At 59.5% G+C, this 22954-nt stretch overlaps 2 protein-coding genes across 2 annotated transcripts in view; one reads left to right on the forward strand and one right to left on the reverse strand.

Annotated features, from left to right (window-relative positions):
- COL5A3 (collagen type V alpha 3 chain) overlaps window positions 1-2920 on the reverse strand; it is a 34264-nt gene extending 31344 nt beyond the window's left edge. The window contains exon 1 of the mRNA XM_040986226.1: window positions 2833-2920. Within this exon, the coding sequence (XP_040842160.1) occupies window positions 2833-2920 (88 nt within the window). The remainder of the gene's footprint in view (window positions 1-2832) is intronic.
- Window positions 2921-4992: 2072 nt separating this feature from the next.
- Window positions 4993-10168, forward strand: RDH8 (retinol dehydrogenase 8). Its single transcript, XM_040986190.1, has 6 exons — window positions 4993-5095; window positions 7943-8104; window positions 8682-8861; window positions 9453-9546; window positions 9683-9866; window positions 9953-10168. Exons 1-6 carry the CDS (start codon window positions 4993-4995, stop codon window positions 10166-10168), a joined length of 939 nt encoding a protein of 312 aa, XP_040842124.1.
- The last annotated feature ends 12786 nt before the right edge of the window (window positions 10169-22954 follow it).

The raw sequence follows: 22954 nt of genomic DNA on the forward strand, positions 1-22954 counted from the left end.
AACATCTGGGCTTGCCCAGCCTGACCTGGCTTTACTCAACCCAGCGTCCTCCCCATGGCCTCACTCTCCCTGACCTCCCCCTGCTGACCAGTGGTCTCTCCAACGGCCTCCTCTTTCTGTTCACCTCCTCCCTGCACCCCCCTTCTCTTATCACGGCCTAAGAAGGGACAGCCCCAACAGACCTGAATCCAGGCCATCTGCCCAGCCCCACCCCAGGCAGTTAGGCCAGTGTTAAGTGGAACCACATGGCCCCAGCGAGGGCCAGCAGCGGTAGAGGAGAGAGGAGGCTTCTCCTGGGCTCAGAGTGCCCTTGCCTGTCCCCTCCCCCTCTCCAACCCTGCCAACCGTCCCACTAACCCCGTGACCCTGCTCCTTGGCAGGAGCCAGACACAGCCAAAGCTGCCGTGTCCTCAGCATCCCAGAGGGTCCATGGGCTGAGCTCACCCCTGGGAGCTGGGTGGGGGGCATGGATGAGGGACCGCATCCCAGCTCTCCAAGCTGCACGGGGCCCCTGCCTCGGCCACCCCCAAGCCCGTCCCCTCCGCCCAGACTTTCTTCTGCTGGGCCTCTCCTCCCCTCCCGCCTCTCCCTGTCCCACTTTCTGCACTGCCCTTGTCCCCATCCCCTCTCCCACTCAGTATCTGTTCTCCCATCACTGCCTCTTCGCATCTCTGTGTCTTTATGTATAAGTGATGTGTATCTCTCGGCATGTGTGCCTCAGCCCCCATCTCTAATTGCCTGCTCTGCACTGAACTATCATTAAGAGGCATTTGGGGTAGAGAGCTGGGCTCCCAGGCTCCACTGACCACAAAGGTCACTCCCCCGTGGAATAATCATCCCAGCTGCCCTCTCTCCGGGCCTGAGAGCAAGACCTCACCCCCGCCCCCGCCGAGGCGCCTCCACCCCAACCCAGATCTCCCAGCCCGACTGCTGTGAGAAGGGGTCCCCGCTCTCCTCCCTGCCCCTCACCACTCCTTCCCTGCATCTAATCCCAAACGCTCCCGCCTCCAACTTGTGTCTCCTCTGTAAATGACATTTCAGAAGAAACTGCCTCTCTTTCTTTCCACAGCTGGCTTGGTGACAAGGACACACACAAGAGCCATTGAGTCCTGCCTGCGGGGCCAGGAGGTGGGTGGCCGCTCAGAGACTCAGCCCACGTCCTCCTGGGCCCACAGTAGCCCCACATACACTGCCCCCATTCCCCTGCCAACCACGGGCTGCCAGGATGACGCTGGGCACTGAGCCAGAATCAGGCTGATGGTGTGTGGCTGGGCATGGGTGTGGCCGGATGTGTGCACCTGCCTTTGCTTGTATGTAACCATTGCCCCTGCCATTCTGTATGGAGCAGGGAACAGCTGGGTAATGGTGTCCGTGTGTGCAACCACGTGGCCTGTGATGGAGGGCCTCGGTGCAGTGGTTTGACTGCTGAGCGTGTCCAGGTGAGTGGAGACTCTGGCTGTGAGCCAGCCCTGCCACAGGTGAGCCCGTATGGTAACAGCATGACCCGTATGTGTGACCAAGTGAGTGAGTGAATGATGGGATGTGAGCGTCCACCAGAACTTGTCCGTTTGCCAGGGTGAGAATTTGAAACGGTAGGAGGGTGACAAAAGCCCTAATGGTGTGGCAGTGTGGCCACGTGGCTGGGTATGGCTGGCAGCTGATGGGTGCGCAGGGCGCAGGCAAGGTGCTTCCCATTTGTGGCGCCCCGGGAGCTCCCGTGAATGATGCCTGGGCCTGAACCACCACGTGGATGTGAGAGCGTGGGAACCGGCACAGGCCAATTTGGGATTATTCCCACGGATGCTGGAAAAAGTGAGAGAGCAGGGTGTGAAGTGGGGGTGTGGGGCTGGGGAACCAAGCTCACCTTGGCCCGGGGTCGGGGGAATTATCCTGGAGGATCTATCCTGGGATCCTTCAGCTCAGAGAAGCCCCTGTGGCTACCCCTGGAGGAGCCACCACCTCCTGCCTCACCCGCACCCCTGGGGCACCCCCCTGCTCAGAACCCTGCGGGGCGGGGCGCGGCGCCAGGCCAGATGTGCACAGCTGGGCGTGCGTCAGCGCTGACTCACCAGCCTGGCGAGGGCTCCCGGGACCCTCGGGGGGCCCCCTGAGAAATTCCTAGGGAAAAACATCTAAAGCAGTCGCAGCTGGGAGGGGGTGGGTGTTGCACTCGTCACCCCGCCCCGCCGCGCCCCTCGGCCACCGCCCTCCGGGGCGGCTCTGTCCATGGTGCTGACGGCGGCTCTGGGGCGCTCCGGGTGGGGGAGGGGTGGAGCTGGGGGGGCCTGGAAATGAGCAAGCGTGATTTGGGGCAGGGAGACCCTCAGGGGAGACACAGAGGGTGCTGGGGACTCTCTAAGAACCCCCCTTCATTCCCCATCAGCACGCCCCTCCGCCTTCACTACCACTCCTGTCCTCAGGAGCCACGCCCCGCGCAGGGTCAGCCAGAGACGACCACACCTGTAGCACAGCTGTACACAAGCCATTCCGTGTCTGCGCCAGATGTGGCCAGACGCTCTTGCATCTTGCATCTCGCATCTCAGTATCTCATAGCACACACAACCTCCCTGTCACCCAGCTGCTTCAACCACTGGCAACCGTCGCATGCAAAAGGTTTCCCTCCAGATGTCTGCGCACACGCGCATGCCTGCCCTCCACCCCCGGTAAACTCCAGCGCTCCGTTCCTCACCCCTCCACAAATCGCCCAGAGTCGGACATTCGCATCCAGCCCCCCTACCCAAAACCACACCACGGCCTCTTTGGAGACGGGTCGTCCCGCTCCTTCCTGCCCCTCGCGCCTGGGCAGCTCGCACGTCCTCCCTCCCAGCTCACCGGCTTGCGTGCCGCTCAGGAGCTGCAGCACGCCCAGGAGCAGGCAGAGGCTGGCCCGCGGCTGGCCCGGGCCCCGCCGGCTGCCCATCCCCGCGGCGCCCGTGCGCACGGCGGGGACCGTGGGCCGCTGCTGCAGGGCGCGGCGCCCGAGCGCACGGCGGGGACCGTGGGCCGCTGCTGCAGGGCGCGGCGCCCGTGCGCACGGCGGGGACCGAGCGGGCCGCTGCTGCAGGGTGCGGCGCCCGTGCGCACGGCGGGAACGGGCGGGCCGCTGCTGCAGGGCGCGGCGGCTCTCAATGGCTCGGGCGGCCGGCTGCGCTCGGTGTCCACGGGAGACTGTCGGAGACGCCGCCCGGGCCGCGCTCTGCGCTCCAGCTTTCGGTTGAGGCGGGGCGCGCTGGGCCGAGGGTGGCGACAGCCGGGGCGGGGAGGGCGCGGGGTGGGTAATTGCAGAAGTTTGTGCAGGGCGCTGATTGGCCGACGGGGGCGGAGCGCGGGGCGGGAGCCGGATCTATCCTGTCCCGCTCCACGGCGGAATGGTGCAGGGTCACTCCTTCCCAGTCCTAGCCTCCGGGGTCCCAGCCTGACCCCACACCCTTTCTTCCCGGCAGGCAACCTCAGAGGGGGTCCTCCGCGTCAGGCTCCATCCTCACCCCGGAGTCTGAGAAAGGCATAGCTTCAAACAGCGACCCAGCGCACCCCAAGCCTTGTCTCCTCCCGCCTCCAGTGGGGGAAGCGGGTCCGAATGGATGCCCCCAGCCTCATCCCAAACTCACATGCAATCCCATCCAATAGGAAAGGCAGGGCTTGCCCCTAAAATGCTGCCCAGAACGGAAGGACAGATTCCTCCCATTCCTGGGGTCCCCCAATCCCTCACCCCTCCCAGTACCCCCTCTCGCGCCAGGCAGCGCTTCAGTGCGCTGGCTCACTCGGACAGGCTAGGACAGGCAGGATATGAAGTTGGGAACTTCAAGGGCGGCTCCTGGGTCCTGCCCGGCCGCCGCAGGGCCCCCATGGGCAGTGCCCGCCTCCCAGCCTCTGGCCCTGCAGACAAAGAGTCTCTCTGTGTCCGAAGAGGAGTGGGTGGGGCCCTATCCGGCCTGAGAAAGAATGGGGGCCCTTCCCCCAACCCCATGGGGGTAGGTCCCCCTCCTCCTCTCCCAGGGATAACGGGAGGCTGGCCTGACAAGGCGCCCCTCAGGGCTCTCGCCCAGCCCTGCCTCGCCGGGAAGTCCTTCCTGGGGTCTAACCTGCCATCATCTAGCTATAGCCTGGACTCTGTCATCAACCAGAAGAGAGGCAAGGCGAGAATGAGCACACACACGCGCGACTCAAGGCTGATGGGGCAGGGCACGGAGGTTGAGACAACTCGTGGGACACCTGCGGTCCCCACTGGAGTGCATGGTTCGAGCCCTGGCCCTGGCGTCCACTAGTGCACTCTGTGGCTCACACGGGGACTGGGTCAGAGGTCCTGGCTTTCAGCTGGCCAGGCCCAGCCTTGGCTGTTACAAGCCTTTTAAGGAACCAATGGTGCAAGGCCTCTCTCTCCCTGCCTTTTCAATAAAGTGAAAGTAAACTTTAAAACTTAAAATCTGGGCCTGGCACGGTGACCTAGCAGCTAAAGTGCTCGCCTTGAACGCACCGGACCCTCATATGGGCACTGGTTCTAATCCCAGAGGCCCTGCTTCCCACCCAGCTCCCTGCTTGTGGCCTGGGAAAACAGTGGAGGACGGCCCACAGCCTTGGGAGACCTAGAGGAGGCTCCTGGCTCCTAGCTTCAGATTGGCACAACTCTGGCCATTGCAGTCACTTGGGGAGTGAATCATCAAACGGAAGATCTTCCTCTCTGTCTCTCTTACTCTCTGTATATCTGACTTTCCAATAAAAATAATAAATCTTTAAAAAAAAAAAACCCTTAAAATCTGAAAAATGACCCATTCCCCCACCCCGAGAAAAAACCCTCAGAAAACAGTCGCGAAGGGAGCAGGTGGAGAGGGGATGGAGGCTTTCACCCCCACATCCTCAGCTGCCTATTCCAGGTCAGCCGGCAGGGGAGGGCCCGGAGATCAGCCGAGAGCGGCTAAGGAGGGAGCACGAAGCCTGCTTGGGCAGCAGGGGTCAGGTGCAGCCGGCGAAGGTCATGTGTCCAGGGAGATCAACATGGCCTCTTCACCCCGAACGGTCCTGATCTCCGGCTGCTCCTCGGGCATCGGCCTGGAGCTGGCCGTGCAGCTGGCTCGTGACCCCAGGCGGCGCTACCACGGTAAGGGGCCGGGGCCATGAGGGCGCATGCCTCTCCCTCCGAGCAGTCATTTCTGGGCATCCGCTGGGGTGGTGCGACCAGGGGAGTGGTGGAGTGGGGAAGGAGAGAGACCGCAGAGAGAAGCAGATCCAAAGAAACAGAGCTATGTTACCGCCAACTGTGGGATACGTCGAGGGGTCTGAGGGATTGAGGCACCTACCGGAGACCAGGGATGGTGGAAGTCTCTCTCCGAAGCCTCTCTGAGGCTTCCCTTTATTGCCTTCTCGCTTGACCCTTCACCTACTTCTTTTTACCCCACACCCTCATTAGCGCATATTGGATACGGCTGAGACCAGGTGCTTCTAACCCACCGCCTATAGTGCTCGGCTTACCGAGTGCTAGTCAACTCCTTAGCCCACAACGAGCTACTTGCGGGATGAAGAGTTTTAAAAAGCAAAGAGACATGGAGGACAGTGTAGTAAGAAGAAAGTAAGCCGTGCCAGGGGGTGGACGAGCTGTGCCAGGGGGTGGGTGAGCTGTGCCAGGGGGTGGGCGAGCTGTGCCAGGGGGTGGGTGAGCTGTGCTGGGGGTGGGTGAGCCGTGGTAGGGGCAGGTGAGCCGTGGTAGGACAGATGAGCCGTGGTAGGGCAGGTGAGCCGTGGTAACGGGCGGCGAGCCACGACAGCAGACAAGCCAGCCGTGACTCCCACAAGGCTCTCCCAGGATGGAGACTTGGCTTCCCCACCGCGTACCCCTCCCGTTCCACCCCACCCCATCCCTCCCCCCACATTATCCCTGCTGCTCCGGGGATAAGCTTCTTAAGTCTCCTGACCTTGGGGGCCTCGAGAAGGTGCTTTCAACTTCTGGGTCCCGGCCCTGCTGCTGCAGTGGAGGAAAGCACCCAGGCACACAGACCCCTGACCTCGAGCAGGCCAGGGCCGGAGCGGGGTAAAGGGTTGCTACACAAGAGGAGCTGCCGGGGTCAGAGACTCGGCCCAATTGGCAGAGTCGCACTTTCCCGGCCTCTGCCCTCCATTTAAGAGATGTTGGAGTTTTTTGTTTGTTTGTTTGTTTTCTCCTCTCTCTTTTTAAAATATTCTTCATTTATTTGAAAGACAGAAAGAGGCTGAGGTCTCCCACTCCCCGATTCACTTCCCAAACACCCACAGCAGTCAGGGTTGGACCAGTCTGAAAGCGGGGGCCAGGAACCTGTCTGAACGGTGACAGAAGCTCAGATGCTCGGCCCCACCCTGCAGGCTCCCACGGTGTGCACCTGCAGGCAGCCGGACTCAGAAATGGAGCAGCCAGGGCAGGAATCCTACTATGGGATGGGGCGACATCTTCCTGGCCGTGCCACCCCCCTCCCCAGATGACACAGCTTTGTGTGTGCCCACCAGTGTCCCCGCGGGCACGGGAGGGAGGCAGAGGTCAGGGTGAGGTTTCTCGCGTCCACCACATGCCGGGAGCTGTTCCAAGTGTTTTCCGTGCAGTATGCTGTGACTCCTGTGACAGTCGGCACCACCGTAACTTTAGAAGTGAGGAGTCCGGGGGAGGTGGCAGCTGACGGTTCCAGGACTCAAGGCACTGGATTCATGTGGGGAACCTGGAGTTCTGGGCTTTGGGGGTGAGGGCGTTCGCGGAGTCAGAGGATGGAAGATCTCCCCCTCTCTCCCCTCTTCCCTCCCTCTTTTCCTTTCTAAGTCAACTGATGCACAGACTGGCAGAGAGCCCTGCCCGAAGTCACCCTATGAACTTGGCCACACGTGTCACTGCACTGCATGTTCTTGCCGGTGGCCCCGTTCATCTTCACACCTGCAGCTCACACAGGATCGCAAACCATGTGCAAATGCATATGTAAATGCCCTTTGGAGCTAAGAGTCCTGAACCAGCGTGCGCAGCTACAATTGTGTGTGTGTGTATGAACATGTGGGTGAAGCTGAACTTAACAGCCTGAGCTTAACACAGACCAAAGTTCAAATTTCTTTTTATTTTGGAAACATTTATTGGGTTTTGTTGGGAAGGCAGAGTCATAGAAGGAGAGAGAGAAAGATCTTCCATCCTCTGGCAACTGACATGCAAGTGGCCCCAAGTGGCTGCATGGCTGGTGTTCAGCTGATCTGACGCCAGGAGCCAGGAGCCTCTTCCAGGTCTCCCACGCGGGTGCAGGGTCCCTAGGCTTTGGCCTGTCCTCGACTGCTTTCCCAGGCCACAGGCAGGGAGCTGGATGGAAAGTGGAGCATTCAGGCCATGAACTGACACCCACATGGAATGCCAATGCTGGAGGGTTAGCGTGTTGGGCCACAACACCAGCCTGCAAATCTAACTCTTGTCAGAGGTGGCCGGGCCAGGAGTTCTACCTTGTTGAGCTTCACGGTAGGTATCTGCATAATGGGCATAGTTGGCCTCCTTGTCGTGCTGGCCCTGTCCCCTAGAGCCTCAGGACCTCCCCCTAGGACCTGTTGCTAAGTAACAACCTCAAACCTTATGGTGTGACGCCATTGCTGTCCTTCATGAACTCAGGTTGACAAACTGATGGAGGAATGGAGAAGAGAAAGATGGGTGAGAGTGTGGACAGAAGGGTGGTCGTGTAGACGGAGGGACAGATGGATGGATGAAGGGAGAATGGGTTTTTGGATAGATGGGTGGATGGACGGATAGACGGACGGTCAGGTGGGAGCATTGATTGACGGATGAGAGAGGACAGATGGGTGGGCAGGTGGACAGATACGAACGCCTTTGTGCACATTCGTGTGAGTTGTGAAGAGCCTAGTGCATTTGAAGGCCTCCAATCCTCCTGAACTGCTCATACAAAACCATCCCCAGGTGGGCAAGAGCCTGGCATCCATTCCAACTCTTCTCTGCCGGCAGTGGTTGCCACCATGAGGGACCTGAGGAAGAAGGGGGCACTGGAGGAGGCTGCTGGGGACGCCTTGGGGAAGACGCTCACCGTGGCCTCGCTGGACGTGTGCAGTGACGAATCAGTGGGCCAGTGTCTCAGCTGCATCCCAGGACAGGATGTGGACGTGCTGGGTGAGACTTCTGGGGGTTCCTGGAGTCCCTCTCCCCAACCTCGCTTAGGGTGAGATCTCCCTCCACCCCCCGAGTCCAAGTACCAGCCCTCCTGCTTGACCAGCAACCTGTGAGTGACCTTTGCTAGAAGGGGCGGATCTGTTGGCCAAGAACCCAGACTCCCTGTCCACTTGGCAGGGACACTGGGAATAGATGTGGAGGTGGGAGTTGAATTCTCACATATGGGAAAACTGTATGTGGCTGGGGAAATTACTTGGATGAGTCACATGGGAAGAGGCTATGATGAAGATGCCACTCGCAGTCCCCGAATGGTCTTCCAGGAGGGCGGGCGTGGCCGTACTGGCGCCATTGGGGTTAGAGACGCATTGCTCATGTCTGGAAAGGACTGCTCCTTCCCCACACCACGACCCCAGGGACCCTGCAACAAGCGGGAAACTGCCCACGGAACACCACAGTTCCCCAGCTGTCCATCCCGCACTAGCTCTTCACTTAAAGGCTAGGGTCACCCCGGGGCTGCTCCCAGAGGGGAGACCCTGAAAGAGCTCAAGTTAGCACGCGTCCCGTGTCCTCCTCCTAGTGAACAATGCTGGCCTGGGCCTGGTGGGGCCCATAGAGGGACTCAGCGTGGCTGCCATGCAGAGTATCTTTGACACCAACTTCTTCGGGGCCATCCGTCTGGTCAAAGCTGTGCTCCCAAGCATGAAGAGGAGACGACGGGGCCACATCGTGGTGGTCAGCAGTGTCATGGGACTCCAGGGTGAGCCCTAGCGACCCTCCCCAGGCTGGTCGGATGGCAAACAGGTGTGGGCTGAGATTTTGGGTGAGCCTAGAGTTGCTTTCCGGAGATTCCTGCCTTGTTGAGTTTACCCCGTCAGTCCAAGATGCCCGGGTTTAGGACTGACTCAGTGATGTCTGGGTTCAGGATTCAGGCTCAGGGCAAAGGAGCACAGGGACAGGTTAGTGATGCTTTCCACCTACTTCCGAGCCATGTCCCCCATCTCCTCCCCGGGAACCCCTCTAGCCTCCTCTGGATGTTTCCTGGCCCCATTCCTCTCCTCGGCAGTTCCCCTAAGCAGTTCAGCCTGCCAGGCAGGAGCTGCATCCACAGTGACCCCACTGAATGGAACATGCCAACCAGAACCCAGGATTCCCGTGCCCAGGGGGTTTGGGAGTGGACGGACGCGGGGCAGAAGACAGGAACACTCCCTCCTGACCCCCGTGCCTCCTTCACACAATGCCCTGCCCCCTGGCACCCAGTTCTGATCCCGGATCCTCCTTGCTCTGCCTCCTGAAGGCGCCCTGTCTCCTACAGCATCCGCTAAAGCCCTCTCCCCCCCCACCCCTGCAGGTGTCGTGTTCAACGACGTCTACGCCGCCTCCAAGTTCGCCCTGGAGGGCTTCTTCGAGAGTCTGGCCATCCAACTGCGACAGTTCAACATCTAGTGAGACGAGGGGGGCTGGGGTGTTGGAGAGAAGGGTGGTGCTGGGGGACGCAGGAGGCGGAGGACCGTAGGAGGAAGGGCCGGGCTGCGGTGGGAGGGTGGAGGGCCAGACTCTGCTGTCCCCGCCTGCCCCCAGTGTGTCCCTGGTGGAGCCGGGCCCCGTGGTCACTGAGTTTGAAGGGAAGCTCCTGGCACAGGTGTCCAGTGAGGAGTTCCCTGGCACCGACCCCGACACACTGCATTATTTCCGGGACGTCTACCTGCCAGCCTCCAGCCAGCTCTTTCGCTCTGTGGGCCAGAGCCCGCAGGCTGTGGTCCAGGTGAGTCGGGGTGGCCAGGCAGGTGCAGCTGAGGTAGGTTGGGCTGGGCCCCTGGGGTCCCACAACTCAGGACTGCGTCCCCACAGGCCATTGTCAAAGTCATCAGTGCGTCCCGACCGCCCCTGCGGAGACAGACCAACAGCCGCTACAGCCCATTGATGGTGCTCAAGACGGTGGCTCCCTCCGGCCAGCTGTACGTGACAGTCACCCACAGCCTCCTCTTCCGCTGGCCACGCCTGCTCAGCCTGGGCATCCGGTGCCTGGCTTGTGGCTGCCTGCCCACGCGGGTGGGGCCGCGGTGAGCCCGGCCCTGCCTGTCCCCCTTGCTTCCTCTCCCTGCACAGCCTCTCTGGTCATGCCCAGTTGGTGGGCTGTGCGCACTCACCATTCACTCATTCATTCTACACACTCAGTCTCAATTGCCCTGTGTCTGAGTATGGCTGGAACCCAAGAAAGGCCCGGGTTTGATCCCGCCGTGGGCTAGGGCTGGGGTGGTGGGAAGAGGGAGAGGAGAGAGAGAGAATCTGGAACCCAGGGTAAGGACCCCAGAGTGGGCAGCCAGGTCCACGCCTGGGAAAGCAGGGGACGCTTCCTGGAGGAGGAGTCGTGCCGTGGTCTTGAAGAACAAGACAGAATATCCCCTCCAACCTCTTGGCTACAGGATTCCAGGCCTGGGAACTTAGAGGTGTCAGAACCAACGCCTACCCACTAACCACACACACACACACCACACATAGACACACACACGCATGTCTGAGGGGGCCACTCACCCCATCAGCAAAAAAAAAAAAGTGTCTGTGCTAGCACTTATATCAAATATGTAATGAAGCTCAATGTCTTAAATGTCCGTGAAAACAGGAGTCTTCTTCCCTAAGCTAAGCCCCACCCCCTGCCCCTGGGCTGGGCTGGGCTGGGCTGGGCTGGGCTGGGCTGGGCTGGGCTGGGCTGAGCTGGGCTGGGCTGGGCTGGGCTGGGCTGGGCTGGGCTGGGCTGAGCTGGGCTGGGCTGGGCTGAGCTGGGTTGGACTGGGGTGAGCTGGGTTGGACTGGGCTGGGCTGGGCTGGGCTGGGCTGGGCTGGGCTGGGCTGGGTTGGACTGGGCTGGGCTGGGCTGGACTGAACTGGGCTGGGCTGGACTGAACTGGGCTGAGCTGGGTTGGACTGGGGTGAGCTGGGTTGGACTGGGCTGGGCTGGGCTGGGCTGGACTGGACTGGGCTGGGCTGGACTGGGCTGGAGTGGGCTGGATTGGGCTGGGCTAGGCTGGGCTAGGCTGGGCTGGAGTGGGCTGGACTGGGCTGGGCTGGAGTGGCTGGGTTGGACTGGGCTGAAGCCCAGAGCCAGGAACTCCACTCAGGTCTCCTCCGTGCTGATCTCACTGCTGCCTCCTGTGCATTATGAATAGGGAGCTAGGGTCTGGAGAGGAGCCAGAACCCAAATCCGAATGATACTCTGTCCCAAATCAATGTGTCTCCCCAAGTGACCACACTGGCCGATGCTGTGCCGATCCAAAGCCAGGAGCCAGGAGCCTCTTCCAGGTCTCCCACACAGGTGCAGGATCCTAAGGCTTTGGGCCGTCCTCCACTGCTTTCCCAGGCCACAGGCAGGGAGCTGGATGAGAAGTGGGGCTGCCAGGATTAGAACCAATGCCCATATGGGATTCCCAGCGCATACAAGGCAAGGACATTAGCCACGTGACTATCACACCAGGCCCATCCCATGGTCCTTGAGCAAGACCTCAGCTCTGGGGTGTAGGCTCATCTTCCCTCCCTCTCAAGCTTGTGTGGGGTGAAGGGATCCTCCAGCTGCCATCTGGGATTGCCCCTGTGGTCATCACTGACCCCCACTCAGCGTACTTGTCGGTCTGCCCAGCAGCCTGCATGACGCCATATTTGTGTGTTGCCAAAGTAGAGAAGCACAGTGCATGCCCTGAGGCCACCACAGCGATGTTGCACAGCTGTGTGGGCATCCAGGACAAGGGTGAGGAGGCCGCTGAGCTAGCCACATCCTAGGTCATGGTGCCTGTGTCCACGTCCCGGCCCTGCTCCCCCTCATCCCAGCTCCTTGCCCAAGCACCCACTCCCACCCCCGGGAGGCAACCGTGATGAGTCAAGTCGCTGGGTGCTTGCCACCCATATGGGAGACTGGGATGGAGTCCCAGGCTGCTGGCATCAGCACTGGCTGTTACGGGACACACCAGTGAATGGAAGCTATCTCCCCTAAGAAAATTAAAAAAACAACACGTTTTCTTAAGAATTACCAAGAGCCATCCACTTGAGTCCTCCCAGCTCGCTACTGAGCTCATCCACAAAGTCTGCAGCGTCTGGAATTTCATGTCCAACATTTCCCAGCTTTTTCCAAAACTCCCTTCCGTAAATCATTTCTAAAGGAAAAAAGCAGCAGCAGCAGAATGGCTTTGCCAAGCCGGCAGAGTCTTCCTAGAAATCCTAAGGAGCAACTGTGCTCACTATATTTTGGGGGGCGTAGGTGGGGCACAGCGTGGAAGGTGGGAAGGACGGGGGGCTGACTGTCTCGAAGGGGGTGTCACCTTATGCCCTCCACGTGGCTGTTGCCCCTTCCCCCTTGGTAGCCGCCTGCTACATTCCTTTGTTGCTTGAATCAGCCTGAGTCAGTTTTCTGTCCCATGTCACAAGGCATCATCGTAACCCCTACAGAAACCAACGCAGCGAGGGGGAAGAAATGCTGTGAAACTGGAGCCAAATGCTCCGTGCGGATCAGCCAAGATTGCCCAACGCGCACAGGAAGGCACTGGGATGCCAACGCCTGGGTCCCCGGGTCTGCACCCACCACCCACGCCCTACACCCCACACCCCAGTCTTGGTCCATCTCAGCCAAGCCAGCCTTTGCAACCACCTCCAATTCCTCTCTCTCTGCTCATAGCTCATCTACTGGCACAGTGGTGAAGATCCAGGATCCCTGCGTGCCTTATCAGGACTGTCTGCATTTGCCCTCACCTCTGCCCCCCTGCCAGCTCCGTGCTGCCTGGCACATGGAGTGGGTGGGTAGGGAGGGTGAGTAGGCGTTGGCGCCTGCAGAGGAGGCTGGGTGGAGCTCCAGGCTCCCGGCCTGGGAATGGAGCAGCAGGCGGGAGCACCCACCATTACGGATGGCCAGTTTGAAGCTGTGAGGCCACAGTTCTCGAAAGAAAAGATGGAGAGTTGTCAGGGGATTGCGTGCTGGGTCAGTAAACGCCGCAGCAGGTCCGCTTCCGTGCGGTGCTAGGACGCGCGTGTCCCCGGGTGGTGGGGGTCAGAGGGCAGGCCCTGGCCACCCCTGGAGCCTCGCTCCCTGCAGCTCTGCACAGGGCTGCACACTGCGCTCGGGCAGCTGGCATTGGCAGGGTCTCTGGCTCGCTCCTGCTTCTCACTGGGGAGAGCCCTGTGTGCACACACCGGCTTGCGCAGATGTAAGCACCGCGGTTTGGCCCACCTGAGCCAGTCAGGCCCTTAGACCCATGCCTGCCTGCTCTGGCCCTGGCTTCCTCCAAGGCCTCCCCACATGGTATGCCACTGGTACTCTGAGTGGGTGCTGAGCTAAGCAGATGAAAATGAATAGCTTGGGCATGGAGTAGTAGTCTAGTGGCTGAAGTCCTTGCCTTGCATGTGCCAGCATCCTATACGGGCACCGGTTCCTGTCCCAGCTGCTTCACTTCCTGCCCAGCTCCCTGCTTGTGGCCTGGGAAAGCAGTGGAGGACGGCCCAAAGCCTTGGGACCCTGCACCCGTGTGGGAGACCCGGGAGAGGCTCCTGGCTCCTGACCTCAGATCAGCTCAGCTCTGGCCTTTGCGGCCACTTGGGCAGTAAACCAGCACATGGAAGAACTCTGTCTGTGTCTCTCTGTAAATCTATCTTTCAAATAAAAATAAATCTTTTAAAAAGAGCTGTATTTATTATTTAAAAGGCAGGGTGACACAGAGAGAGAGAAGCATTTTCCACTTGCTGGTTCATTCCCCAGATTCAGCAGCAAGAGCCAAGCCAGGCACTCCAGCCAGGTCTCCTGCGGGAGTGACAGCGACTTAACAAACTGAGCCTGCACCTGCTTCCGCGGCAGGCTCATCCCAGGAACACAGCACCGGGAACACGGCACTGGGCCCCACCGCAGGACGTGGCTGTCCTTCCAGGGACACGGCACTGGGCCCACCGCAGGACGGGGCTGTCCTTCCAGGGACATGGCCCCACCGCAGGACGGGGCTGTCCTTCCAGGGACACGGCACCGGGCCCACCGCAGGACGGGGCTGTCCTTCCAGGGACACGGCACCGGGCCCACCGCAGGACGGGGCTGTCCTTCCAGGGACACGGCACCGGGCCCACCGCAGGACGGGGCTGTCCTGGCTACACTGCAGCAGCACCTGCCCTTCTCCGTGTGGCTTGGACTTTTGTCCTTACTGCACACGCAGCCCAATGCTTTTTCTTATGTGAAAACAAAGTACTTAGTGATGGCAGGGTAGTGGGACAGTGGGTTAGGCTACCACCTATGATGCTGGCATCCTGTGTAGGCCAGCCTAGATGCTCCACTTCTTGTTTTATTCTTATTTTGTAAATATGTATTTATTTATTATTGGAAAGTCAGATATACAGAGAGGAAGAGATGCTCTGCTTCTGGTCCAGCTCCCTGCTAATGGTTTTAGTGCTTAGGCCCCGAACCGACATGGGCCACCGGATGCAGCTCCTCCGGTCTCAGCACACATACCGCCACTTCCTCCAGGAAGCCTTCCGTGACTTCCCAAGTCCCCCTAAGCAAGCAGCTAGCACCGCAGTGGGGAGGATTTCACTAATTCCACAGCTTCCAGAGACGCACAGTCATACGCAGCCAGTAATCAACCCCAAATGTGCGTGCTGACAGCCTTTCCCCTGCTCAGCAGCAAGCTTTGCCAGAAGAATTCTGTGCGCCAGGACGAGGGCCGGGGGCGGGTGCAGAGACCCGAGGGATGAGGAAGGGAGACCAGGGGCAAGGCCTGAGGGCGGGGTGTTCAAGAGAGGCAGTCAGAAGTTTCCCTGTGGTCGGGAGGGGGTACCCCAAGAAGCTGGGCCGGCGCTGGAGGCGCAAGCGCCTCGCCTCCCTCCTGGACTTTGCAGTTTGTGGAGTGGAGGTTCCCCCAGAAGCAAGCCCCTACTAGGTGCTGGCCCGCAGTAGGGTGCTGTTAGCGGGATGTCTAGGTCTGCAGAGTGCCGCCCCGCCTTTCCTGGGAAGCAGCCCTGGGCGCCAAGCCCCCGCGCCCCCGCCTGCACCGTGCCAACGCGGGTCCAGGGAGCGGCTAGGCGGGCGGACCTGCGGAGCGGGGAGGCCTGGGCGGCCACGGCCAAGGTCCCCGCCCTCGGCTGGGCGCATTCCTGCGGACCGGCCGGCGCCCTGCTGGAGGCCCGAGGCGCTCCGACGCCCTCTGCTGACCAGGCGCGCGAGGCCAGGCGACTGACCCGCGGGCAGGGGCCGGAAGGTGCTGTGTGACCCCCAGCTTCCCCTGCACAGCTCGGGACGCGGTCCTCCACCCTCATCGTCAAGGGTTTTCCGTTTTGTTGTACTTTATTTTTGTTTGAGAAACCGCTTTTGCTTGGTTCTCCCAAACACCTGGGGAACGGAGGACAAGATCCAGGGTCCCAGGGCTGTGGGCCGTCCTCCACTGCTGTCCCAGGCCACAGGCAGGGAGCTGGGCGGGAAGTGGAGCCGCTGGGACAGGAACTGGCGCCCCTGTGGGATCCCAGCGCTTACAAAGCGAGGATTTAGCCACTGGCCCATGATGCCATTCCCCGCCCCCCTTTTTGTAGGATTTATTTACTACACTGCAGACAGATGTGTGTGGGGGTGGGAAGAGTGGAGGGGGAGGGAGATAGGGGCTCTTCCATCTGCTGGTTCACTTCCCACAGGGCCAGTTCGAAGCCAGGAGCTTCTTCCGGATCACCCAGGCAGGTGCAGGGTCCCCAGCACGGGCTGGGGCCTTCCTCCTCGCCTGTTTTCCTCCCAGGAGCAGAGCTGGGACCCCAGGACTGTGGTGTGGACTCCGCAGTGGGGCCTTAGCCCACTACACCTCACCATCCTGTGTCTGCCTCCCGGGAGGACGCAGGGCGCTCTGCACAGTCCCTGGCTGGCAGCAGGTGCTCCTGGGCGGATATTGCCCACCCACCCTTTGTTTCCCAGCTGTCCACAGAAGCAGGAACTAGATGGTGGGTGCGTGCGCGCCAGGCCTCGGTTGCCCCTGCAGCGTGGCAGGGCGGGGGGCAGGTGGGGCTGCAAGGTTGTTCAGACGTGTTCACACTGCCCCAGTGGGAATTTCCTCTGTGTTTGCAGCAGGCCAGGCAGGGGCCAGGCTCACAGCCAAGGCCAGACATGGGGCGGGGGGGAGGCGTGCTGACTTGGCTGTAGAGGGAAGTCATAGTGATTGCCCAGCACCCCCAGTCTTTCTGAGGAATGCAGGCAGAGGGCAAGTCTCTTTACTAGGCGCCCACAGCTGCCGGCGGGCACCACTTGTGGACAGAGCGAGCCTTCTCCCAGGCGTGCTTCAAGCATGATGCGTTTCCTTCCCTGGGTTCCAGACGTGTCCTTTGCCTTCTGCACCCGGGGGCCTGTCAAGTCTCGGGAACAATGGACAATGGTCTCGATTTACCATGCCAGGGTGTCTCTGGCAGGCCAAGGAAGCCATGCACAGAGACCGGAAGCCAGGGCGAGCTAAGACGCAACCCCGGTTGCTCTATGGCAAACCAGGAATTCCAGTCTTAGCCCAGCTCCCCATCACGGCTTCCCGACAGTTCACATCCTGGGAGGCAGCCAGGTTTGGGCCCCTGGGGCACCCAGTTGGCATTCCCAACACTGGGCTTCCAGCTCGCCCAGCCCTGGCTGTTGCAGTAAACCACACATGGGCAGCTCTCTCTCCGTGTAGTTCAAATAGTTTTTATTTATTTAAAAGGCAGTAGAGGGAGATGTCCCATCCACTGCTTCACTCCCCAAATGGCTGCAACGGCCAGGGCTGGGCAGTCCTAATACCAGGAGCCAGGAGCTTCTTCTGGGTCTCCTGCATGCACGCAGGGACTCAAGCACTTGGCCCAGCCTCTGTTGCTTTCCCAGGCCATAAGCAGGGAACTGAACGGGAAGTGGAGCAGCCGAGACTCAAACCGGTACCTCCTATGGGATGCTGGTGTTGCCAGTGGCAGCTTAACCCACTGCGCCACTGCTCAGGCCCCTTGCATTTCTTCTTTCTTAAGGGAAGCTCCTGGGGGCAGGGTGGGAAGCCTTTAACCCATGGGCTACCAGAAGGTCCCATCCAGCTCCCTGCCTGTGACCTGGAAAAGCAGTGGAGGACGGCCCAAAGCCTTGGGACCTTGCATCAACGTGAATCTCCTGGCCTCTGGCTCCAGATTATTTGTTGTGGCCACTTGGGGAGTGAACCAAAGGATGGAATATCTTTTTCTCTGTCTCTCCTCCTCTCTGTATATCTGACTTTGAATAAAAATAAATAAATCTTTAAAAGATAAGATCTGGTGGTTATGAGCTCATCCTGGAGCTGGGTTGGCAAGGCCATGGCCTCGCAGTCAAGTGCCACCTCTGTGGTCCTCCCATCTGCCCCTCAGCCACTCCTGCCTTTGCGGACCTCTGCTGGTAGGTGTTGCTGTGGTTGATGGGCCTTTAACATTCTGAGCTCTCTTGGGGACACTGATAGGCACGTGGAGGTCCTGTTCTCCTTCGAAGGGTACCTCTTGGTGGAAGGAGGTCAACGCCAGTTGACTGGGGTGTGGGGATGCAGGCAGCAGGGCAGGTCAGCACCACAGACAGCGCCCCGGCCAGCTCCAGCACCTTGGTCAGCGTCTGCCCCCCACTTTCCAGGACCCGGGCACCTGCACGGACTTGAAGCCACCTCCCAGCTCTCGCTTCTCCAGCAGCCCGTTGGAGTGCATGTGATTGAACCGACCCAACTCCAGCTTCTGCATCAGCAGGCAGGCAACGGCCTCAATGGAATACACTGAGTCCTCATCCTGCTCACCCACGGGCCAGCGGGATTTATCTACAAGAGCAATGCTCATCTGGCCACCTGCAGCTGGCCTGTCCACGTCAGCTTGCCTCCCCTGCATCTCCTTGCTCATTTTCCTTCCGTGCAGTTCCACGGACCATCTACTTGACACAAAGTCCTTTACGAGGAAACGTATGGATGTGTCGTCTTTCCAGAGCCACCTGAGGGATGGGACTGTCAGCTTGTCAGACAGAGCTAGTGCTGTGGTGCAGCGCGTTAAGCAATATCCCACACGGGTGCCAGTTCCCGTCCTGGCTGCTCCTCTTCTGACCCAGCTCCCTGCTAATGCTCCTGGGAAGGTAGCAGAGGTCGGCCCAAGTGCTTGGACCTTTGCACCTATGTGGGTGCACCTGTGTGGACCCAGTGGCCATGTGCCTGTGGGGTCTCGGGCCACCCCTCCGACTGGCTTGGGCCTCCGTGGCCCCCGCTGATGGGCTGGGGTTTGGAGCTGCACAAGAACGCAGCAGCATGTCTGAGGACTTCCACCAGCTCCAATCACACTCCCCTCCTCCCCAGGACACGAGCAACGTGCAGAGGTATGCCTTTTAGTATGGGACCAAGACCAGCTCCAACGACAGCACTGTCATCCTGTACCCACAGAAGATGGGGCAGCCCTGGGCAGCCCAGAGGGGTATGGGCACAGAGTCCAGGGTCCGGCCCTCTATCAGCCTGGGCTGGTGTTTGCACACGGGCCATGCACCCTGAAGTCGGCTCTTCTGATGTGGATGCCCCAGGTCATGGTCAGAGGCCACGAGGTCAGTGTCCCTTCCCTCCCCCAGCTCTCCCGCCAGGAGAACACAGTGTTGGGCTGTCGCAGGCGCCACGTGCTGCAGGCCACCCTGGTCTCCGAGTACCACAAGCCTTGTGAGCAGGGGTCGGGGCTGGCTGCGCGTCCAGCCTTGGGGATGAGGAACGGGCCGTGGCCTTTCTGGAAGCCCTCCCAGTGAGGCCGAGGGACGAGGACCAGGATGAAGGGCCAGTCTGAAAGGATGGGGCCAGACCTGTGTGGGCAGAGATTTGTGGGCTGGGCTAGGTGAGCTCTCACCCGTCTGTCTCCTGTCCCTCTCCACCGGCCCACGTGCAGCACCTTCTACAACCTGTCCACCCAGAGCTCTTTCCTGCGAAAGATCTGCAGGAGGGAGGCCCTGGGGCTGTCAGGCTGGGGTGTGGGGCCCTACCTCCTGGCTTCAGGTAAAGGGCTGAAACGGGGGGAGACAGGCAGAGTAGTGGCCCACTTCTCCTCTCTCTGCCCCCCAGAACAGTGTCCATCCCTCAGGAAGGTTGGCAGGCAGCTGAGGCACGAGGGCCTGCAGGTGGCCCTGTGTGAGGCTGGTGTGGACTTTGGTGAGTGTGGGAATCAATAAGGGTTGGGAAGGGAAACCCATCTGCCGGCTGCCACCAACAGCAAGCTCACCACCAGCCCTCTGCCCACCCAGTAGACAAGATAAAACTAGAATCTGTGAAGGCCTCAGCCACAACCCCTCCATCTACTACACACGCAGCTCCAAACCGTCAGCAAGAGTGCTATGTACCAGGTGGCGGAGGAGGATAGGGCCTGGGGCGGGCCTGGCATGCCCCCTCATGCTGGGTCTTTCCAGGACCGACCAGGCCCCCCCACGGTGAAGCAGCTGTGTCCCATGCCACCTGCCAGGATTCCCTGGGGCAGCCAAAACAGAAGTCCTACCTGGTCATGGCTTGCGACAGACGGGCTCGGCGGGAGCAATCAGTCCGACAGGAACAGGCCCCGGGGCGGTGCAAGGATTCGGCGAGTGACAAACAGACACGACAACTCGAAGCAGTTGCATCTGAGTGCATTTTCTGAAAGCAAGACATCAGCTTATACACAACAGATGATTGCAAAGCGACATTCTCTTTGTTTATTCATGTGGTTACATTTCTAGAATTATTCCAGGGAGGTAAGCAGGTGTGTTGAGCAAAGATTGTTCTCGAACAGCCTGGTGACAGCCTGCAGTTACTATTTCTTGTGGACGCGGTGTGGCACCAGTTGCAGTTTTACTCATTAAGCGCTTAACTCTCGTTGCGTCCTGTGCCTTACATTGGTTTTAATATTAACCTGTCTATTTTTCTTAGTTTTTCTTCCTGTATAGCTTTTTAAGCTATAGATTTCTACTATAATCTTCTTTTTAGGGATTCTCAAAAATAGTCCCAGGTAGGTTTATTAAAGTTAGTGACTTGATAGTTTTTATCCCATACTGCTTGCTGTCCTTGTCCAGTCTCCTGTCAGAAGGCTTCATAGAACTATAAAGGAACATTGAGCCTTTGCCGCACATAAACAGTATTATTCCAGCCCTAAAGAGCAAGGAGAGTACAGCCACCTGGTGGGTCCCTGGGCCGCGACTTCATTGCAGCAGAGCCCCAAACAGGTTGTTCAAGGTGTGTGCACAGCACGCATTCCTGGGAAAGCACGGGACGCTGGTTTCGCAAACCCAGTCAGTGCATTTCTCTGCTGGAATGTGCGATCCACTTTGCCATTTTCTGCAGGCTGCTCGGGTTACAACACGCCAGAGGCCATTTCCCCTCAGATGCCTGTTGTCTCTGATCTCTTTCCGGGTTTCTGGCCATGTAATTTTTCTTTTCTTTTCTTTTCTTCTTTTCAAAATAATTGAATTGGGCCCAGTGAGGTAGCCTACTGGCTAAAGGCCTTGCCTTGCATGCACTGGACTCCCATGCGGGTGCTGGTGTGTGTTCTGCCCCCCAATCTCTCCCGGTCCCTTCCCCCAGCTCCTGCCCACTTGTAGGCTCACCTGAATGACACACAGGGCCCCAGACGCCTCTCTCTCCCCCGCCTCTCTCTTCCTCTTAGCTCTCCCGCTGTGCCATTCCCCATCGCCCTGTCCCCCTCCATCTTCCCTTCCCCTGCCCTGGCAGCCCTCCACCTTGCCACTATGGCAGGTTACATGTCCCTTCCAGTTTCCCCCTCCTCCCCCGCCCCAGTCCCGACCTGCTGGAATAAAGAACTGATATCTCATCGTGTTTGCTGTTGCGGCTAGCGGTGGGCTGCGGGAATTAGCTGCCGTAATAACGTAAGACCTTTAAGTGCACTTAAACTAACACAGCCAAGTCCCAATATGCCGCTCTTCCCTTTTGAATTTCTTTAATTAACATCCCTTTCCAATAAAAATAAGTAATATCCAAAACCCGACCTTACAGACTGCTGGTCTCCTCCAAGATAGTAATTAACAAAAACTTGCCTACCCTGGCCTTTGCAACAAGGTCTTTGTCACACTGGGTTTCTGGGACATAAAAGCCTGTGTTCTTAGACAATATGCATTATTCGAAAAGCATGGTGATAAAATCATTTCTACCGTAAGCATCTTCTTGTCTGTTCCATCAATTCTGACACATTGTACCCACGTAGGAGACCCAGAAGAAGCTCCTGGCTCCTGGCTTTGGATCTGCTCAGCTCTGGCTGTTGTGGCCACTTGGGGAGTGAACCAGTGGATGGAAGATCTTTCTGTCTCTCCTCCTCTCTGCATATCTCACTTGGCAATAAAAATAAATACATCTTTTTTAAACAAATTGGAAGGTGGGGAAAGATGGCATTTGTGTTGAATAGGTGGAGTGCTCTACCACCCCCACCCCCAGGGGGACCGGTACAATGTAACAGCCGACCACAGCCGGTACAATGTAACAGCCGACCACAGCCCTCACATTGTAGCATCTCTTCTAAGACATTTCCACCTGCTGGTTCACTCCCCAGCCAGAGTTGGCCAGGCAGAAGTCAAGTGCTGGGACCTCCCTCCGGTCGCCCAGATGGGTCTCCTGGGGGTGCCTGCTGCTTGTGGGATTATTGGCATTGATGGATCCAATGGTAGTTGTATTTTTGAGGAATTGTCGTGGTTCTCCGTAAATACTGTAGTAGCTGGTACACAGTGGGCAAACACTTGCCTGTCTGGCGAAGGAGCCTGTGCCTGTTGATTGACAGCAGTGTGAAATCGGGAGAAAAATTGCCGGATTCCTTTCCCGCCAGCGACTTGCCCTTGCCCTAGCCGCGTCTGGGGACATTTGAGGTTGGAGATGCCACACGAGCTGAAGCATGGAGGCCAGGGTCGGAGCTCAGTACCCTGCAGGTGCAGGAGCTACCCCCAGTACAAAGGACCACTCAGCCCCAAACGGCCTTGGCGTGGTAGGAGCTGGGGCTGGAGATCTGCACCTCCAAATCCCCCAGCCTTTCCTGTCTTCTCCCCACCGCATCTTCCCCTAGCTACCACTGCATCTCAGGGACTCCAGCCACGGCCCCTTCTCCCACTGGCCATCTCTGATGCGCTGAGCTAAGACCCTGTCGCCTCCCCCCAGCCCCACACCCTGGCCTTCCTGCTCAGCCTCCGTGCTGGACTTGAATTGGGAAGCCCAAGGGCCTCTCACAACGTGCAGTTTGAAATGCAGAGTCCAAGGCAGGTACTTGCTTGACAGTTAACCCCTTGGCTTGGCTCCGAACTCCAGCTTCCTGCCCCTGGGGAAACGGCGGGTGGGGACTCAAGGACTTGGACCCCCGCCACCCCACGTGGGAGACTCGGACTGAGTTGCCTGCTCCGGACTTGAGCCTGGCCCAGCCCTGGCCATTGCAGACATTGAGGGAGTCAATCAGCAAATGAATGGGAGTGCTATCTCCCTCTTTCTCTGCCGTGGGACACCATTAGGCTGTGTTCTTCACAAGCACCCCCCTGTCCCTCACACAACCTGCCTGCCCCTTCTGTGGACACACCCTGGGCGGCCCAGGGACCAGCTGGCACGCAAGGCGCGCCTAAGCCGTCTGTTGGGTTCAGTTCTAGGATGTAGGCCATTTCGCAGAGCGATAAACTGAGGTTCGGAAAGGTCCCAGGGACCAGGTCAAGACTGGGAGCAGTGGATGACGGAGCGCGCCGGAGCTGGGGGCCCTGGGAGGCGGCCCCGCCCGCACGGGGACGTGAAGACGCGGACCCCGTGCAGCGTGGGGACATGTGATCCACTGCGGAGCAGGCCGCGCCGCCTCCCGCGCCAAGGTGCGCGCGCTCCGCCGCAGGGCGCAGACCCCGCGCGGACCCCCGGGCCGGGGCGCCGGTGCAGAGGCGGA

This window comes from Ochotona curzoniae, unplaced genomic scaffold (genome assembly GCF_017591425.1).
Source record: "Ochotona curzoniae isolate NIBS_2020 unplaced genomic scaffold, NIBS_Ocur_1.0 contig_4502, whole genome shotgun sequence".
Classification (NCBI taxonomy): domain Eukaryota; kingdom Metazoa; phylum Chordata; class Mammalia; order Lagomorpha; family Ochotonidae; genus Ochotona; species Ochotona curzoniae.

What these genes read in the sequence shown, in the direction of transcription:
- RDH8 (XM_040986190.1), top strand. Translation starts at nt 4,993, where the DNA reads ATGGCCTCTTCACCCCGAACGGTCCTGATCTCCGGCTGCTCCTCGGGC. An exon ending in ACAGGATGTGGACGTGCTGG is followed by an intron (nt 8,105 to 8,681) that starts GTGAGACTTCTG and finishes TCCTCCTCCTAG; the next exon opens with TGAACAATGCTGGCCTGGGC. An exon ending in GCCCGCAGGCTGTGGTCCAG is followed by an intron (nt 9,867 to 9,952) that starts GTGAGTCGGGGT and finishes GCGTCCCCACAG; the next exon opens with GCCATTGTCAAAGTCATCAG.